At 38.9% G+C, this 14867-nt stretch overlaps 1 protein-coding gene and 1 long non-coding RNA gene across 2 annotated transcripts in view; one reads left to right on the forward strand and one right to left on the reverse strand.

The window, feature by feature from the left end:
• Window positions 1-1668: 1668 nt before the first annotated feature.
• The window catches only part of PSMB2 (proteasome 20S subunit beta 2), a 30891-nt gene continuing 17692 nt past the window's right edge, over window positions 1669-14867 (reverse strand). The window contains exons 4-6 of the mRNA XM_006186305.3: window positions 5483-5645; window positions 3948-3997; window positions 1669-1902 (exon numbers count right to left, since the gene is read on the reverse strand). Of these exons, the coding sequence (XP_006186367.1) occupies window positions 1795-1902; window positions 3948-3997; window positions 5483-5645 (321 nt within the window). The 3' untranslated portion in view covers window positions 1669-1794. The remainder of the gene's footprint in view (window positions 1903-3947; window positions 3998-5482; window positions 5646-14867) is intronic.
• On the forward strand, window positions 4764-6796 carry LOC116668344. Its single transcript, XR_004325505.1, has 3 exons — window positions 4764-4847; window positions 4971-4976; window positions 6787-6796. It is a non-coding gene; the product is annotated as an uncharacterized LOC116668344 (long non-coding RNA).

Here is a 14867-nt window from a genome sequence, read left to right on the forward strand (position 1 = left end):
TCACTTATATGTGGAATCTTAAAAAAAATTACACAAACGTATTTACAGAACAGAAACAGACTCACAAACCCAGCAAAGAAACTTATGGTTACTAGGGAGGAAGGTGGGGATGAAGGGATAAATTGGGAGTTTGAGATTTGCAGATTCTAACTACTATGTATAAAATAGATGAAAAACAAGGTCCTACTGTATAGCACAGGGAACAATATTCAATACCTTATAATAGCCTATAATGAAAAAGAATCTGAAAAGAAATATATATATGTATGTGTAACTGAATCACTTTGCTGTACACCAGAAATTAACACAACACTTTAAACCGACTATACTTCAATTTAAAAAAAATAGATGCCTTATAAAGAGACTCAGAAATCTATTCAAAAGCCCAAACCTATGCATATTCATGGTGATGTCTGAGGATGAACCAGCTATGGTGATGTGCACCATCTCTTTTCCCCCTCATTTATTCAATGATTAGTTTGCTTCTTATGGCATAAAGCATTGACCACTGGCGTATGAAAAGTGTATGATATTCAAATCTGACAGTAACTCAATACTGTTAATATGAATGTTCTTACTATACGGAGTATCTTAAGGAGATGATTTATTTCACCTCAGATAACCTCAAAACTTACTGTATGTGGTATTAAGAATAGCACAGAATGGGATAAAGTAGGGCTTATCTTAGTTTAAGACCAAACGGTGCTCAAAGTATAATTCCTAGACCAGCAACATCAACATCAACTGGTAATATTAGAAATACAAAATCTCTGGCCACACCCCAAACAATAGAAGTAGGACACATGCTAAAGTTTGAGGACCACTGCTCCAAAGAAGCTTCAATCTGGTAGTTCTCTATCATGACTGAAGATTAGAATTACTTGAGACACTTTAAAAAAATATTCCTAGTCTAGGCCCCAAACCCATCTGTTAGAATTTAGGAATCAATGCAGGCTAACCATGTACAGTAAAAAAGAAAACTCCCCAGGTGATTCTGATACATACAGCTGGTTAAGAACCAGTTTTAGCAGCACATTCAAACAAAATCTACATTACTCATTTCCAAAAAGCTAGATTAGGAAGTAAAACAGGTATCTGGTTAACTGTCTATAGTATAATCAATTTAATGGAATATTATGCAACTGTCAACAAGAATAAGTTAGCTATTTATGCTGATATAAAAAAATCTTCAATATAGTGTTAAATGAAAAAGTAATATGCAGAACATTCAAAAATATTTTTAAAAGGGGACGTGTATGTACGTGTGCGTAAATGCATAGCCTTTACACAAGAACAGTGTATCTCTTAAAGGTCAGATAAGAAATTTGTAGCTGAAGTTTCCTCTGGGAAGGGAAGAAGGTGATCAAATTACAGGGATGGGAGAAACATTTTTTACTGTGTGTTTTTGTACTGTTTGCATTTTTTCTAGGTGCATGTATTACCTATTCAAATTAATTACTTAAAACTGTTAAGCTAAGGGGCAAAAAAGAACCACTGATTTAGAGGGAATGAGACATTAGCAAGCAAGCTGTCTGCTGCTAAAGGCCAATTAGAGTATTAATGAAGGGAAAGGGGCAGGAGGAAAGACAGTCCTGGCAAAAAGTACAACACACCCTCCACTTCCTTCCTGAGGTGATGTTAGGTAAACTGAGACTCAACCCAGAGCACTCAATTTACCCATAGTCGGCTTTATTCTGAATTAACCATCTATCAAGAGCACACATCAAAAGAGTAGAAAAAAATAAAGGAGCCCATCAAAAAAGTTCCCTGGCAAGTGGGAGGGAGGGCATGATGTTAGGAGCCCTGTTTAGGGAAGGAAATGTTGTCCAGGTCGTGGATGCCATTTTTGTCAATGATTCGAACACTGAAGGTTGGCAGATTCAGGATGAAGCGTTTCTGGAGCTGCAGAGACATATGAAGGAAATTAGTCAACAAATTATTATTGAGAACTGAATATGGGCCAGGCTCTGATCTAGGCACTGGGCATATAAGCAGATAATAATCTCTGCTTCTGTGCAGCTCAGTATCCTATTGGGGGCAGCTGGTGCTAGGATACTGAGGAAAGCCCAAGCTGCAGCTGGAGGCTGACCGGAAGGTAGTGAGCAAGAGCTGAGAGACGCAGTTGGGAGCTTGAGTCTGGTCACTCAGCTGATGAAGACTGAGACAGTCTAACACTCTGTTCCCCACAACCTGCCACCAATCAGCCTGGTAAACATAGATTTTCTCTTTTAAAATGTTTCAAGGTAACATGCCAACCAAGAAGCGATTGCCCTAGGAATAAGCTTTAGACCAAAGCCATGTACTCCTAGGTCCCAACAGTTTGCTCCAGTCACCCACCCACATTATAAGCATCAGGTATGTGAGTGTGTTTATATGTGCGTAGCTATAGGGTGGTGGGAAAAATGGCCTCAGAACTGCCCTTCGAACAACCCCTGCTTCTGTCTCCTCCAATCCAAGCTCACTTGTTATTAAAGAAACATTTCTGGACTCCCATTAAGACTCTCTGCTTGAGAGGCTGTTCCAAAGGAGCGGTGGTCTATGGGCACAGGATCAGATGGCCCCATTAACCTGGCTAGAGATTACTAACACATCTGGAGGAAATCTTTGTTTCTGTGTCTTCCTGAACACCTCACTCAGTCTCTAGAAAGAAGGCACAAAGCTCTCTACCTGCTCCCTTAGGGGCATATTCTAAAAATGTACCACTCCCCAGGCCTAAGCCCTCCCTCCCTTGATGTTTCCCATCTCTTTTACAGCTGAGTACTGGACGGCAACAACCCATTCCATTTCCACAGTCCCCTCTGGCTGATGACTCCTATGTTCAGAAACAAGCTCCAAGATCAAGAAGAGGTGACAATAAGGAAATGTGAGTTTCTAGAATAATCATCTTTAGGAGCCATGGGGGAAAAGTCTCAAAGCATTCAATATTCCAGTGGCTTCTTCCTAGCATCCCCTTGTAACACTGCGGCTGCAGGACTGATATGGCCTCTTGGCTGAATGGGTAAGGAAAGCACATGAGTTTATTCTCAGCTTCTGCTTTGGAAAGGAGATTTACAAACAAGAGGAAGAAGGGGCACTGTGGTCTGAAAATGACAGGCTTGGGTTAAGGGGCAAACTGATATTACTGTCCAGGGCTACCAGCTGCTCTTAATCTCCTACTCTCTTTTCACTGGACCATAAACTTAAGTTTATCCTTAGGCCACAAGAACAGTAAAAGAATTGAACAGTCTAAAGGAATTGCTTTCTTTTCCTCCTCATCCTCTATTCATAGCCGGGGGCCTTAGACTCCTAGCAATAGTATTGGAATGGGCAGAGCCCGTGTCCTGGACTCATAAACTAAGGGCTACTCTTCCCCTCTGCCCAAAGCTTCCTAGTTGTCTTCTATGGCCTCCTGAATTTCCAGGGGAGGCTTTCTCTCCAGGACTCATGTACCATTAAGGCAGCAGACTTTATGGCAACTCTAGGTAGTACAAAAATAGAGCAGGTATAAAGTCTAGCACAATAGTTCTTAAAGTATGGCCCCAGTTTACCACCTGCAGCATAATCACCTGGGAATGCTAGTTAAAATATTTTTAAGAACTACACCAGGACAACTGAGTAAGAACTGGGGTGGGGGATGCGGTAGAAAGCATGAATCTGCCTTTTTTTAAAAAACAAATTCCCCAGATGATTCTTGTACACGCTAAAATTTGAGAAACACTAGTCTGGATGAATCAAAAAGAAAAATAATTAAGTTGTAAAACTGACACTGATGAGAAGGTGACCCATAAGAGAAAAAATAAGCTTGTTATGCACCAAACTCTACCCTTGGTAGCAACTTCACATCTGGTTAGTGGATATTTATTACACCTTCTGGCAAGGATTAGAAAAAATGCAACCGAGGAACAGGAACAATATTGGCAGAGAGAGAAACAAAACATTCCTTTCAGAATCCCATGGGAGCTACTCACCTCCTCCAGACATTTCCTTAGAAGCTCCACTGCCTTCTCACGTGAGATAGCTGAAAGAGAACGCAGAGGCCAAGCACTCAAGGTGCTGACATTAAGTCCAATTCTCCGCCACAACTTTTGATTAAGTTTCAAACATTTTCAGGTCAGCGTGCCACACAAACAGAAAAGGTAAAAAAAAATGCCTAGCCTTCTGGCTTGGAACAAACTTATTCCATATGCAGTCAAGGGTGCCCCAGACCCAATGCTCTGGCAGCCACAAGCCATTGCAAATTGATTTGCTACAGAGAAGGGTAAGCATGACGGAATTCTGCCTCCCATGGCCAGGGCTTGCCTTTAGACAAGTCCAGCGGCCTGCCTCTTCTTTATAGCCCATCCCCCAACACCTCCCACCCCCACCCCTCCTTCTGGACCAGGGCTTATATCAGTTCCATCTGCCCTAACCAGCTGCAAGTCAGGGATAGGAAGGATAGGGCCAGAGTTTTAGCCTTACTTTGCCAGCTGGGCCTCAGTTTAACAATGGAAAGAGAATTCATAGGATGGGGCTGAGTCTCTCATAAAATAGGAGCCAAAGGAACTGTCCACAGGCATGGCAAACTGGGATGACATATTATGCAGTGAGGCTTCAGGGGTGGTTGGTGGTTATTTTGGTGGGCAAATCAGCTGTATTACTGACAGATGCCAAATCAAGACAGTCACTAGGAGGCCAGACTAATTCTTTTCAGGATGTGGCCTGGAGCTCTGGCAGGGCTGAGGTTGAGTGAGAGGGCAGAGCCAAAAAAGGAATGAACAAGCCAGATTCTTACTATACTGACAGGGAAGAATGGAATGTAAGGAGAGTTGTTATCTGTGCTGCATCTACAGCCTGTAAAAGCTGAGAATCCCAAGCGCCTATTGCTCACAGTGGCTGAAGCTGACGCTGGGATTGGGGTCAGAAGACAGAATTTGCACAAAAGCATCCCTGTGTCTGAAGGTTTGCCAAGCTGACAGTTTATGGACAAGAATAGAGCCAGCTTTTTCTAGTAGGATGGGGTAGCCTTTAGATGATAAGACCCAAAGGAATAGCCCAGGCTGTGGCCTTAGAAATTTCTGACATTTAAGAAAAGAAATCCTCAGTTGTCATGCAGGGGACCTGTTCATCATCACAAGCTCAAAACAAACATACAAACCACATTCTCTACAGCTGAGAAGCTACTGAGCATCTGAGTATGGCAAAATGAGTGAAAAACCTGAACTTTTGTAACTGAAGAATCATAGTTTCACTCACTACTCCAACCCTCCTTTAAAACAGAACAAAACCCAGCTCTGGACATATGTAATACCTCACTTTTTCTGGCAAAAGAAAAATTTCCATTAGTTTTTCCATAACCCTACTGACCTACAGGAGAAAGCTTCCAGAGGGCACCTGAATGTGCTTCTTAGGCTCCATCCTCTATTCAAGCCCTGGCCATCCAACTCCAAGGGGTTGTACACAAAACTGGGAAGCAGCTGAGGATGGGGCTCTGCTACTGCTCCCCACCTACAGAGCTGGAACTTACTTGGTGTGTAGTATCGGTCCAGGACACTGAGAGTCAGGAAGGCACCATAGCCGTGGGCTGCAAAAGGAGCCTTGGCCAAGGCTGCCAGGTAGTCCATGTAGTAGAGCGCCGGACCCTCATGCTCATCATAGCCAGCCAGGAGTAGGTTGACATGATATGGGGTCTGCAAAAGAAAGACATTGCAAAGCGATGGTCAAAGCAGTAACACCAACATCTCTTCTCATGGAAACAGGAACATTCCAACTTTTGATAAATAACAAAATAGCAGCAGCTGAGTAAATCATGATGAAAGTAAAGATTTAGAGAGATCTAAAGGACCCAGAGTGTGGGCAGAGATAAAGGGAGGTCAGCTTGTTTTCTTGACCAGAAGAGCATTTGGAGCGTAGAGAGATAAGAAAAAGCTGCTTTTTAAAGCCTATGGACCTGTTACAAAAGCATTTCAAAGGCAAAGCATGGGTGTTTGTATCTTTCCTAATTGCTGAAACCAATACACACAATTCTGAGAGTGTCAGCTCACAGGCTAAAGAAAGCTGCAGCTCCATTCACATCATTCAAAATTAAAAAGGCTCATCTGAAACAAAAACTCAAGCGGTAAACTATGCCTCACTATTAAGAAACAACTCAGGATGGGGAAGGGTAGAAGGTCTCAAATGTTTAAGTCAAATAACTAAACTTTTAATGTAGACAGTTATAATGGAAGTTCATAAATACAAAGAAACATGGTAACTCTAGAAGAACTGTAGATTTAGGTGAAATACTAACATTTTTCTAATGTAATAAGGCTCTGCGAAAATAAATAAGAAGTAATTTCTATCAATGAGACAAATAAAAAGTAATTACAGCCTCTTTATAGGTATCCTTTCTTTGTATTACCTGTAATTCTAAAAATGCAAGTTTCTACAGAGAACCTTGACTAAGTCTGCCTTGCTCTTCATCTCCAAATGGATGATTTTTTTTCTATTTCAGGTGGGCCATTTACCACGTTGAATTTAGCCTGCGTATACCTCCAGGCATCAGCAGTGATACTCCCATTTTACATGACTTCCTTTTTCTCTGCAAAGTGTGTTTCTCCTCTTGCATTTGCCTTGGTGGGTAGTGAGCAGGCCCTGCCCATGGTTATGTGCCCATCCCTAAATTTATGTATTTGATTAAATGCACATTAAATGAAATCAAATACATTATGTATCCTATTATGGAGCATAAGTAATAACAGCTAATGGTCTTAAAAGTGACATCTTGTATTCTTTGAACACTAATTAACATGGGCACTTGGCAGCCTGAAGAAACATTCTAACTCATATTAGAAGAACACACGAAAATATCATACACTTACTTGAAATTCTAAGTCAGCTATGCTATTAAGTAATATCTCCTGAAGATTAGAGAGTAGCCCTAACCTGCAAACAAGTTTCTTCCCTGGGGATAAGATGGTGAATAAGTCTCAGAGGAGTAAGAATTGACCAGCAATAGTCAAGTCTTTAGAGAAAATAATTATCTTTCTATCACATTTCCCAGTAAGTAGGGAGCTATACTTTGCCAGGCTCTGGAATTCTCTGCCACATTCTATGACTATGTTCTTAGTAAGTCTGACCTTAGGCAAAACACTTAACCCCATGAGCATATGTTTCCTTATGGGGAAAACATAGGGTTAATTAGTCCTTCCCCTTTCTATCTTCCAGGGAGTATGGTGAGACAAAAATAATAGAGGTGAGGCATCCCAAACTCTGAAAGAAAAGATGTTACCTAAATCCCTAGTATGTTAGCTACACCCAAGTCTTTTGGTAGCTTACCATTTTAAACAACAATAACAAATTGTTTAAATTACCTAAGAATAAAAAATATATAATGTATTTTTTTTAACTGAGAACAGTACAGCAAAATCAGGCAAAGAATATCTTGGTGCTCTTATAGTTAAAGTTAGAATAGCAAAAAAGAAATATAGCAAGGAGATTCTAACATGATACAGGGTCTGCAAAGGAAAGACATTTCCCTCCTCAAGAACATTTAATAATATAATCTCTTACCTATCACAAAACAAGTTCATCTTTTTGTTAAGAGGATAACTCTACTCTTCTTCATTCACTGGAGAACACTCCTTTTATGGCTAACCAAAACAAGCTGCAATGGTATATTAAAGACCCACTCAGATACCTAAAGGGACACAACCAGCAGAACCCACATATGTTCTGTCTCCAGTGAGGATCTTGCTGATACTATGAGATTAAACTGTGTTTAAAACAATGTGATCTTTAAAAGCTACCACCAAAAAATTTTTACATGAAAATGTCAACAGAATTCCAGAATCAAAGTGTATTGCTTAATTGGGCTCTATCATTTATTTATGCTTAAGCATCTGACACACAGTCATCAAAGTTGGTATTCAGAAGCTACAACACGTGGTATAGAAGATAACTCACAAATTATTGTGTGACTTCGAATTACCAACTTTTGCATGTGTGAGATGCTTAAGCATAAATAAATGGTGTTATCTAGACTAATTAAATCAATACATCTGTGTAACAACTTGCAGTTTCTGAAATTCTTCTGACAATGCTCCATCAAAGATCTCTGGCACACACTTTTTTTTTTTCTTCAAATTTCAAGTAACATCTTGTATATTGCCACTCTCTTACTCCTCTAAGAAATACAGCATTCAAAGTGACAAAGCCATAGTTATGGGTTTCTTGACTGTTACATTCCCTCATATTCTTGATTCAGTAAGGTTTTCCTGAAACAAGACAAATTTCAAGCCATTCAATTTTGTGGTATTCTTACAGCATATATATATGTGACTGATGTGTTTAAGGAAATCCTTAGTATGTCTAAGACAGAATCCATCTATTAAAATATTTATGCCAACTATAAACTCCATGAAGGCAGGATTGTGTCTGGCTTATTCAATGATGTATAAGCATCAATAAATATATGTTCAATAAATATTTGCTAAATGAATAATAATCATATCAGAAAGCATTACACATGTCTTAATACATATGTGGCTAATGCCTAGTATCACAAGAATATTAAGAAAATTGCTAGACAAATGTCAAGTCTTACTTCTGAGAACTGGTTCAAGTTTAAGTCAACTGCCAGAATATATAAGATTGCACATATATTGCTGCTTTTTTTCTAGGCTCCTGAGTCCTTCTCTTTCTACCCTCTTTTAGACATGGTTGCTAAGTAAAGGGAAAAAAAATGATACAGGCATTTAGAATTAAATGAAGGGAGAACAATAGCTTAAATAAGCATTTCAGGAAGAAACAGCTGGGCTATACTACAGAGTTAGACCAGAGTTTGAAATATGGCTCTATTACCAAATGTGTGACTTTAGAAAAGTTAGTTACTTTAACCTCTCTGAATTTTAGTGTTCTCATTGAAAACATGGGATAATACCTACTACAAAAAGGCTGCAATGAAGAATCAAAGAGATAATGCATATAAATAAGCATGATACCTAAAACATAATAAAGGCTCAATAAACGCTAAAATTATTACTAAGGGAAACACATTCACCTATGAAGTTTCACAGTGTCCATGAAATGAACAAGGCAAGTACTCAGGAGAAGCCTGGCACTGAGATACAAGATAAATTCCTTATATATATCTTCATAAAGGGATATGAACGGATGTTTATAAAAAGTGCCCAGCACACTGCCCAACACACGGTGGAAATGTATGATAGTTTCCTCCTCTCTCCTTCCTGGACTCTTGTCAGGAGCCCTAATATGATGGTATTCATGGTCACAAACATTCACAAGCATTGACACTTTGAGCATATTTGCTTCACAGTAAATCCACCCTTGCCTACCTTGAGACTGACACAGGCATAGAGACATTTTTCTGGAAGCCTGAAAAAACAAAAATGAAAACAAACCCTACATCCAGATTTGGAGAGCAAATTATGTTTATTAAGTACTTTATATTATCTCCACCCTTAACAGATATATCCATCCTGAGTGCTAAGCCTCACTTTCTAGCTGCTTTTTTATCAGTTCCCTTCTTTCCTATGATTACATGTGAGAATTTGCCAATTATCCTAAGAAATGGGAACAACTAATCAATCATGATAAAACTGCCAGCAATCCTCTTTTACAAAGTAATTCTTACTCTGTGCACGATAATCTGTCTTAGGTTGTCTCTACTATTCTAATTATTTAGATAGCAAGTCTAAGTCATAAAGCAAAGTTATGAGGTCCCCAAGGGGAGGAACTCTGTATGTCCAGGCATCTTCCACAGCAAAAGCTAGCACTGTGTATTATACACAATTCTGAACTAACCTAAACATCCAAGTGACCAATAAGTGAATCCAAACAGAGTGTTTAGCTGAGACACTCTCTGCCTAATGGCCTTGAGGATCATCATCAACCGTTTGCAGTACAAATATCAACAGGCTTAGTTTTAAAGTTGTATCTAACTGATATACAAAGAAAAAATTTAAATAAACCGTCCTGGGAACTGAACATGAATTTTAGTTTCTAAAATAAAGTATCACCAAAATTTTGCCTCCTTTTACAGAAGAGAAAGAAAAAGAAGAAAAAAACCCAAGATAAATCAGTACTTTTTCCTCCCTCAAAAGATATGTATATGTAAGCTTATTTTTAAAGTGGAGAGCTTTAAGTCATTTTGAGATTTTCTCATCTATACAACAGGGATAGTAACAGTATCCATCACTATAGGGTCGTGGCAAGGTTTGAATAAATAAAGGTAAAGTGCTCAATGAAATGTTTGTTACATATTAATAACAGATTATCTATTATCACATCATCATCACCACCACAGCCATAATTTTTAGGATCTGACCGCATTATTAACAGATCTGAATAGATAACAATAAAATCAAGAGATATATCACATGGTGCCAATAAAATCAGCCATCTTTTTTTGGTTGCTACAAGGGATACAATCTAAGCCAGGAAAATTAGCCAATAAACACATCTCATGTCTCTTTCCCTGGGATTGAAATGGACTTCCAAAGTACCTCTGAGCCCTGAAGAATTAAGCTCAGTTCAACTTTGTACATTTGAGCTCAGTTCCCTTGTACGTTTGGGAGTGGGGGGTGTACATGACACACATGCAAACTTTCCTTAAGTTAGATGGAGTATTTCCTTCCCTCCAACTCTCATGCATACAACTCCTTGTATATTCCCTCTCTCATGAAAAAGAAACACTGTAGTGATTAAGAAGAGTGTGAAATTCCATAAATTTTACAGCTAAAGAGAACAGTTGTGATAAATACACTGGAACAACAAAATCAGCGACGAGAGTCTGGGCGGTGACAAGCAGCGGTGTGACATCTGGCGGAAGCCAAAGTCACAGCAAGGGGGAGAGAGGTGGGCGTGAGGAAGCATCCTGCCGAGCGTGGACACAGAAAAAGAGAGGAATTGACAGTCTGCCTTTGGAGCCAGGCCAGCCTTTGCCACCTCTAATTGAATAAGACGACATCGCGATGAGTGAGGTGCCTTGGAGAATGATGCAGTTTCTTTTGCAACATGCTGCACACCTTGGGACGTTAAGCAGTGTGTGAAGCATACTTCTATTCCTGGTGGGTCAGTAATTTGGTAGGAGATGCAGAATCACCAATGCGACAAAGGATTTGGCTAGTGATGACACTGTTTTAATAAAGACTTTTAAATACACTAAACAGAGACTGGGCTTTGAAGGAACAGTGCCTGCTATTTCGTTTAGTCCAGCCGATTGTCAAAGCTGTCTAAAATTCCATCTTTAGCACTGAGAATATCTCACAAAAAAGCAGTTTACAGAATTAGAAGGGATCTAAGAGCTCCTCCAGTCTACCCAATGTCACTCTCACAAATGTGGGGACTCAAGTTCAAAGATGGGACAGTGACCTGCCCTAAACCACACAGCTAATTAGTCAGGACCAGAATTTGGGCTTCCTGATTCCAAGCCTTGTGTGCTTTTCTAGGGAATCAGGCTGCCTCCACAAAATGGAAATTAGTGTGAAAATATGATTCAATATGCAAATGTCAGTGTCACACTCAAATATTTCAGAATGTACTATTTTGCATACCAGCATCTATTGTTCTCGGTCATGTATTATATCTTATATGACCAATAATATTTTAAGTTTTAAAAGAGCAAGTTTAATGTCAAACCATTATGACTCCGCTAAAGGGTCTACAACTATGCAAGGTATGTCATAGGTACTCAATAAATACAAATTGATGGCAACACCTCAACTGCTTTGCAAATGCCTAATTTTTCAACTTCATTAATAAATAAAATGGATCCACTGTTACCCTAGGGCTCTGAACTCTGAACCAGGAGCTTGTTTCCAATAATCAACAGAGTTTATTAGGTATCTGTTTTGGCTGAGTTTGGTGGTATAACTTTAAAATTTCAATGTCAATTTTGCCATTTTAATTAAAGAGAGCCTTTGCACCTATACTGGAATCGCAATGTTCACTATTTCAAACACTTTAAAAAAAGTCTAAAAGATTTCAGCAGCTTCCAACTGTTCTTGTAACCTAAGCACCTTTTCCAGCTCTAAAAGATTATGGTTTTATGGATGGGGATAGGGCTGGGACTGGGGCAAAACTACCTATCCCTAATGCCTAAGCAATACAGAATCATTTGTACCTTGACTTTAATCCTCTTCTACAGAGTTCTTTTTAAGGAAACCCACCAATCTCTTTGTTTGATAACAGTGGTGACTATGCCTTAAGTAAAACACAGAGTTTATAAAAGCTTCAAGCAAATCCTGTGAGAGTTCTCTGAGACTGCACAGGATAATTATGAAACAAGAGAATGCTCTAACCAGCTTCACTTTTGCATGTGGAATGTGAATAAATTATAAATTCAATAAATGTTACTTAGCATTCACTATGTGAGAATCATTGTGCGAGGTGATGAAGAGGGAAGCATGGATGTGGAAGGAGCTGACAAGGCACAATGGAGTAGGAAAGATTTCAGATGGAGGAAACAGCATATGCAAAGGTAAAGAAACCTGGAGGAACATGGAATATTTGGGTACTGGTGAATATGCGACATTTATATCTAGTGAATTAGGTAATTTCAGTAGGAAGTAGAGAGGAAGCGGGATGACAGGAACTTGGACAATACTGTCATTGGCTTCTGAGACTAAAATATATGAACTTCAGTATGTAGACCTTGGAGGAATCAGTGAAAATCATTCCTATCCCCCTGCCAATCCAAGCCTTTTTCATATCTTAGAACATTGCAGAAGCAGTTGGAATGGAGGAGATTTGGATTATGACTATTTAGAAGGCAGAATGGATAGGAATTAATGACTACTAGAATAGAAAATGAGGGAGAAAGAGGAGTTAAGAGGACTCTCAATAAGAGGGAAAGGTGGTAGAGCAAATGTAAAAAACTCACTTTAGACCCAGTCTTAAGTTGAGCTGTTCAGAGTAGCTGGAAAGAGAGAACAATGCATAGCTGAAATCATGAGACTGAATGAAGAGTCAATCAGTTAGGAGGTTTTATTTACACTAACACACATTCTTCTCTTTACCAGTGGAAGACAATAAAGGAAACAGTTACAACAGGACACTACGGCAGGGGTAGTCCTACGTTGTCATGATAGCATGAAGAAGCTGAGGGTGATGTACGTGTGTGGGGAAGTACAGAGAAAGCTTCCCTGGAAGATGATGAACTGAGTCTTAACCAGCAATTAAAAGTTAGTCATTTGGAGACTTGGAGATACATTCAGGGGAGAATGACCAGGAAAGTGATGGAGCAGACAAAGGCAGAAATACACGAGAGAACACACAGCAGGTTAGGGGAAGTACAAGTGATTCAGTTTGAAGCAGAGAATGCCAGTGAGAAAGGGGCGAGAGACAGGTATGGAGACAAAGCAGGGGAAGCGAAAGAAAAGAGATGAAGCAGAGGAGCTAATCTCTGAGACTGTGAACACCTAAGTTGAAGAGAGCAGTTCTGGGAAGCTGAGAAAAAACTGACCTTTTTCTCCTTCATGATCACAAGCAGGGACCAGTCCTGTTACCTACTACTGCCATTCAGAGGAAAAAAACACAGAGGTATGATGTTGGAAGTTGAAAACAGTTTCCTCTTAATCTTGTGACAGAAAAAAAGTGAGTTTAAACTGATCAGAATCAGTATACTGAGTTTTACAACACAGAAGTTAAATTAAACAATCTGACTTTCCTTGTTCTTTCCTACTTCAGATATGCTTATCTTTTGTTGCGCTGACACAAACTGGCCCACGTTTATAAAGTCTCACATTAAATTAAGAAATAAGGAAGCAAGTGTGCCTCAAATGAAGCAAACTTTTGATTTTCAGAAGCCCAAGACAAAATAATAGAAACTTTACTCTGAAAATGAGACTGTTTAACCAAGGTTTCCCATTTCTTTTCTGTCTTAGTTCATTCTCTGAAAGTATATTTAGCAAACTTATTTGATGCTGGCAGATGCAAAATCGTAATATAAAAATTGTCTTTGTTCTCCTTTAACAATAATTAGCTCACACGCAAATGTTTTGCTTAACACACTGGCAAAAATTCTTATAATGGATGAGTTCTTGAACTTATGCTCAGGAATGTCACTGCATTTACAACCAACATTTTAAACTTTAAAAGCGAAACACTTTTTAAATTATTATTTGAAAAATCTATGTATTAAAATGCCGTAAGTCTAAAGTTAGGCATGTGTTTTTGTGCAAAAAATAAAGCAGACCTGATCAAATGTGGCTTTATCACTGCACAGTTGTGTTACATAAGATAGTTTACTTGGCCTTGAAGCCTCTCAAATGCCCCATCTGAATGTGGAGGACAGCAGTACTTGCCTGATAGCTGTGAGGAATGACAAGCACTGATCTGTGTTAGAGTTCCTAGAAGAATGCCTGGTTAGTAGTAGATGCCCAATAAATGCCAACTGAATCTGACTTTTAGGAGCAAAAAATTAAATATTGTGTATATTTCAATTTTTAACAAAATTGGATTTTAAATTTACCCCTCAATAATTCTGAAATTTCTGTAAATTTTACTTCTCTAAAGCCATCACTAACCCCAAGTTTGAACAGTTCTCCTATTAAAGTTGTAATCTTATCGTAATTAGAAGTTTAGAAATTTAATGAGTTGAAATGCAACATGGCACAGATGCCTTATTATACCAACTAGTTAACACAGTATTTGTTTTCTACATTAATTTTACTTGCTAATCAAAAATACTGCTTTCTCCCAAATAACATCAAAATAAAATTGCTGATTGTGCAATGGTAAAACCAACACCACCATGTCTGCAACAAGGACGCTTGAATTCTTTTTTCATGAGCTGGCAGTTTCCAAGGAAAATATAAGAATCCATGTATCTTTAAGTCAATTCTCAAAAAATTCAAGTGCAGAAGCCATGTCCTGTACACCCCAAGGCACATATTAGGTTGTACATGCTA

This window comes from Camelus ferus, chromosome 13 (assembly GCF_009834535.1).
Source record: "Camelus ferus isolate YT-003-E chromosome 13, BCGSAC_Cfer_1.0, whole genome shotgun sequence".
NCBI lineage: Eukaryota > Metazoa > Chordata > Mammalia > Artiodactyla > Camelidae > Camelus > Camelus ferus.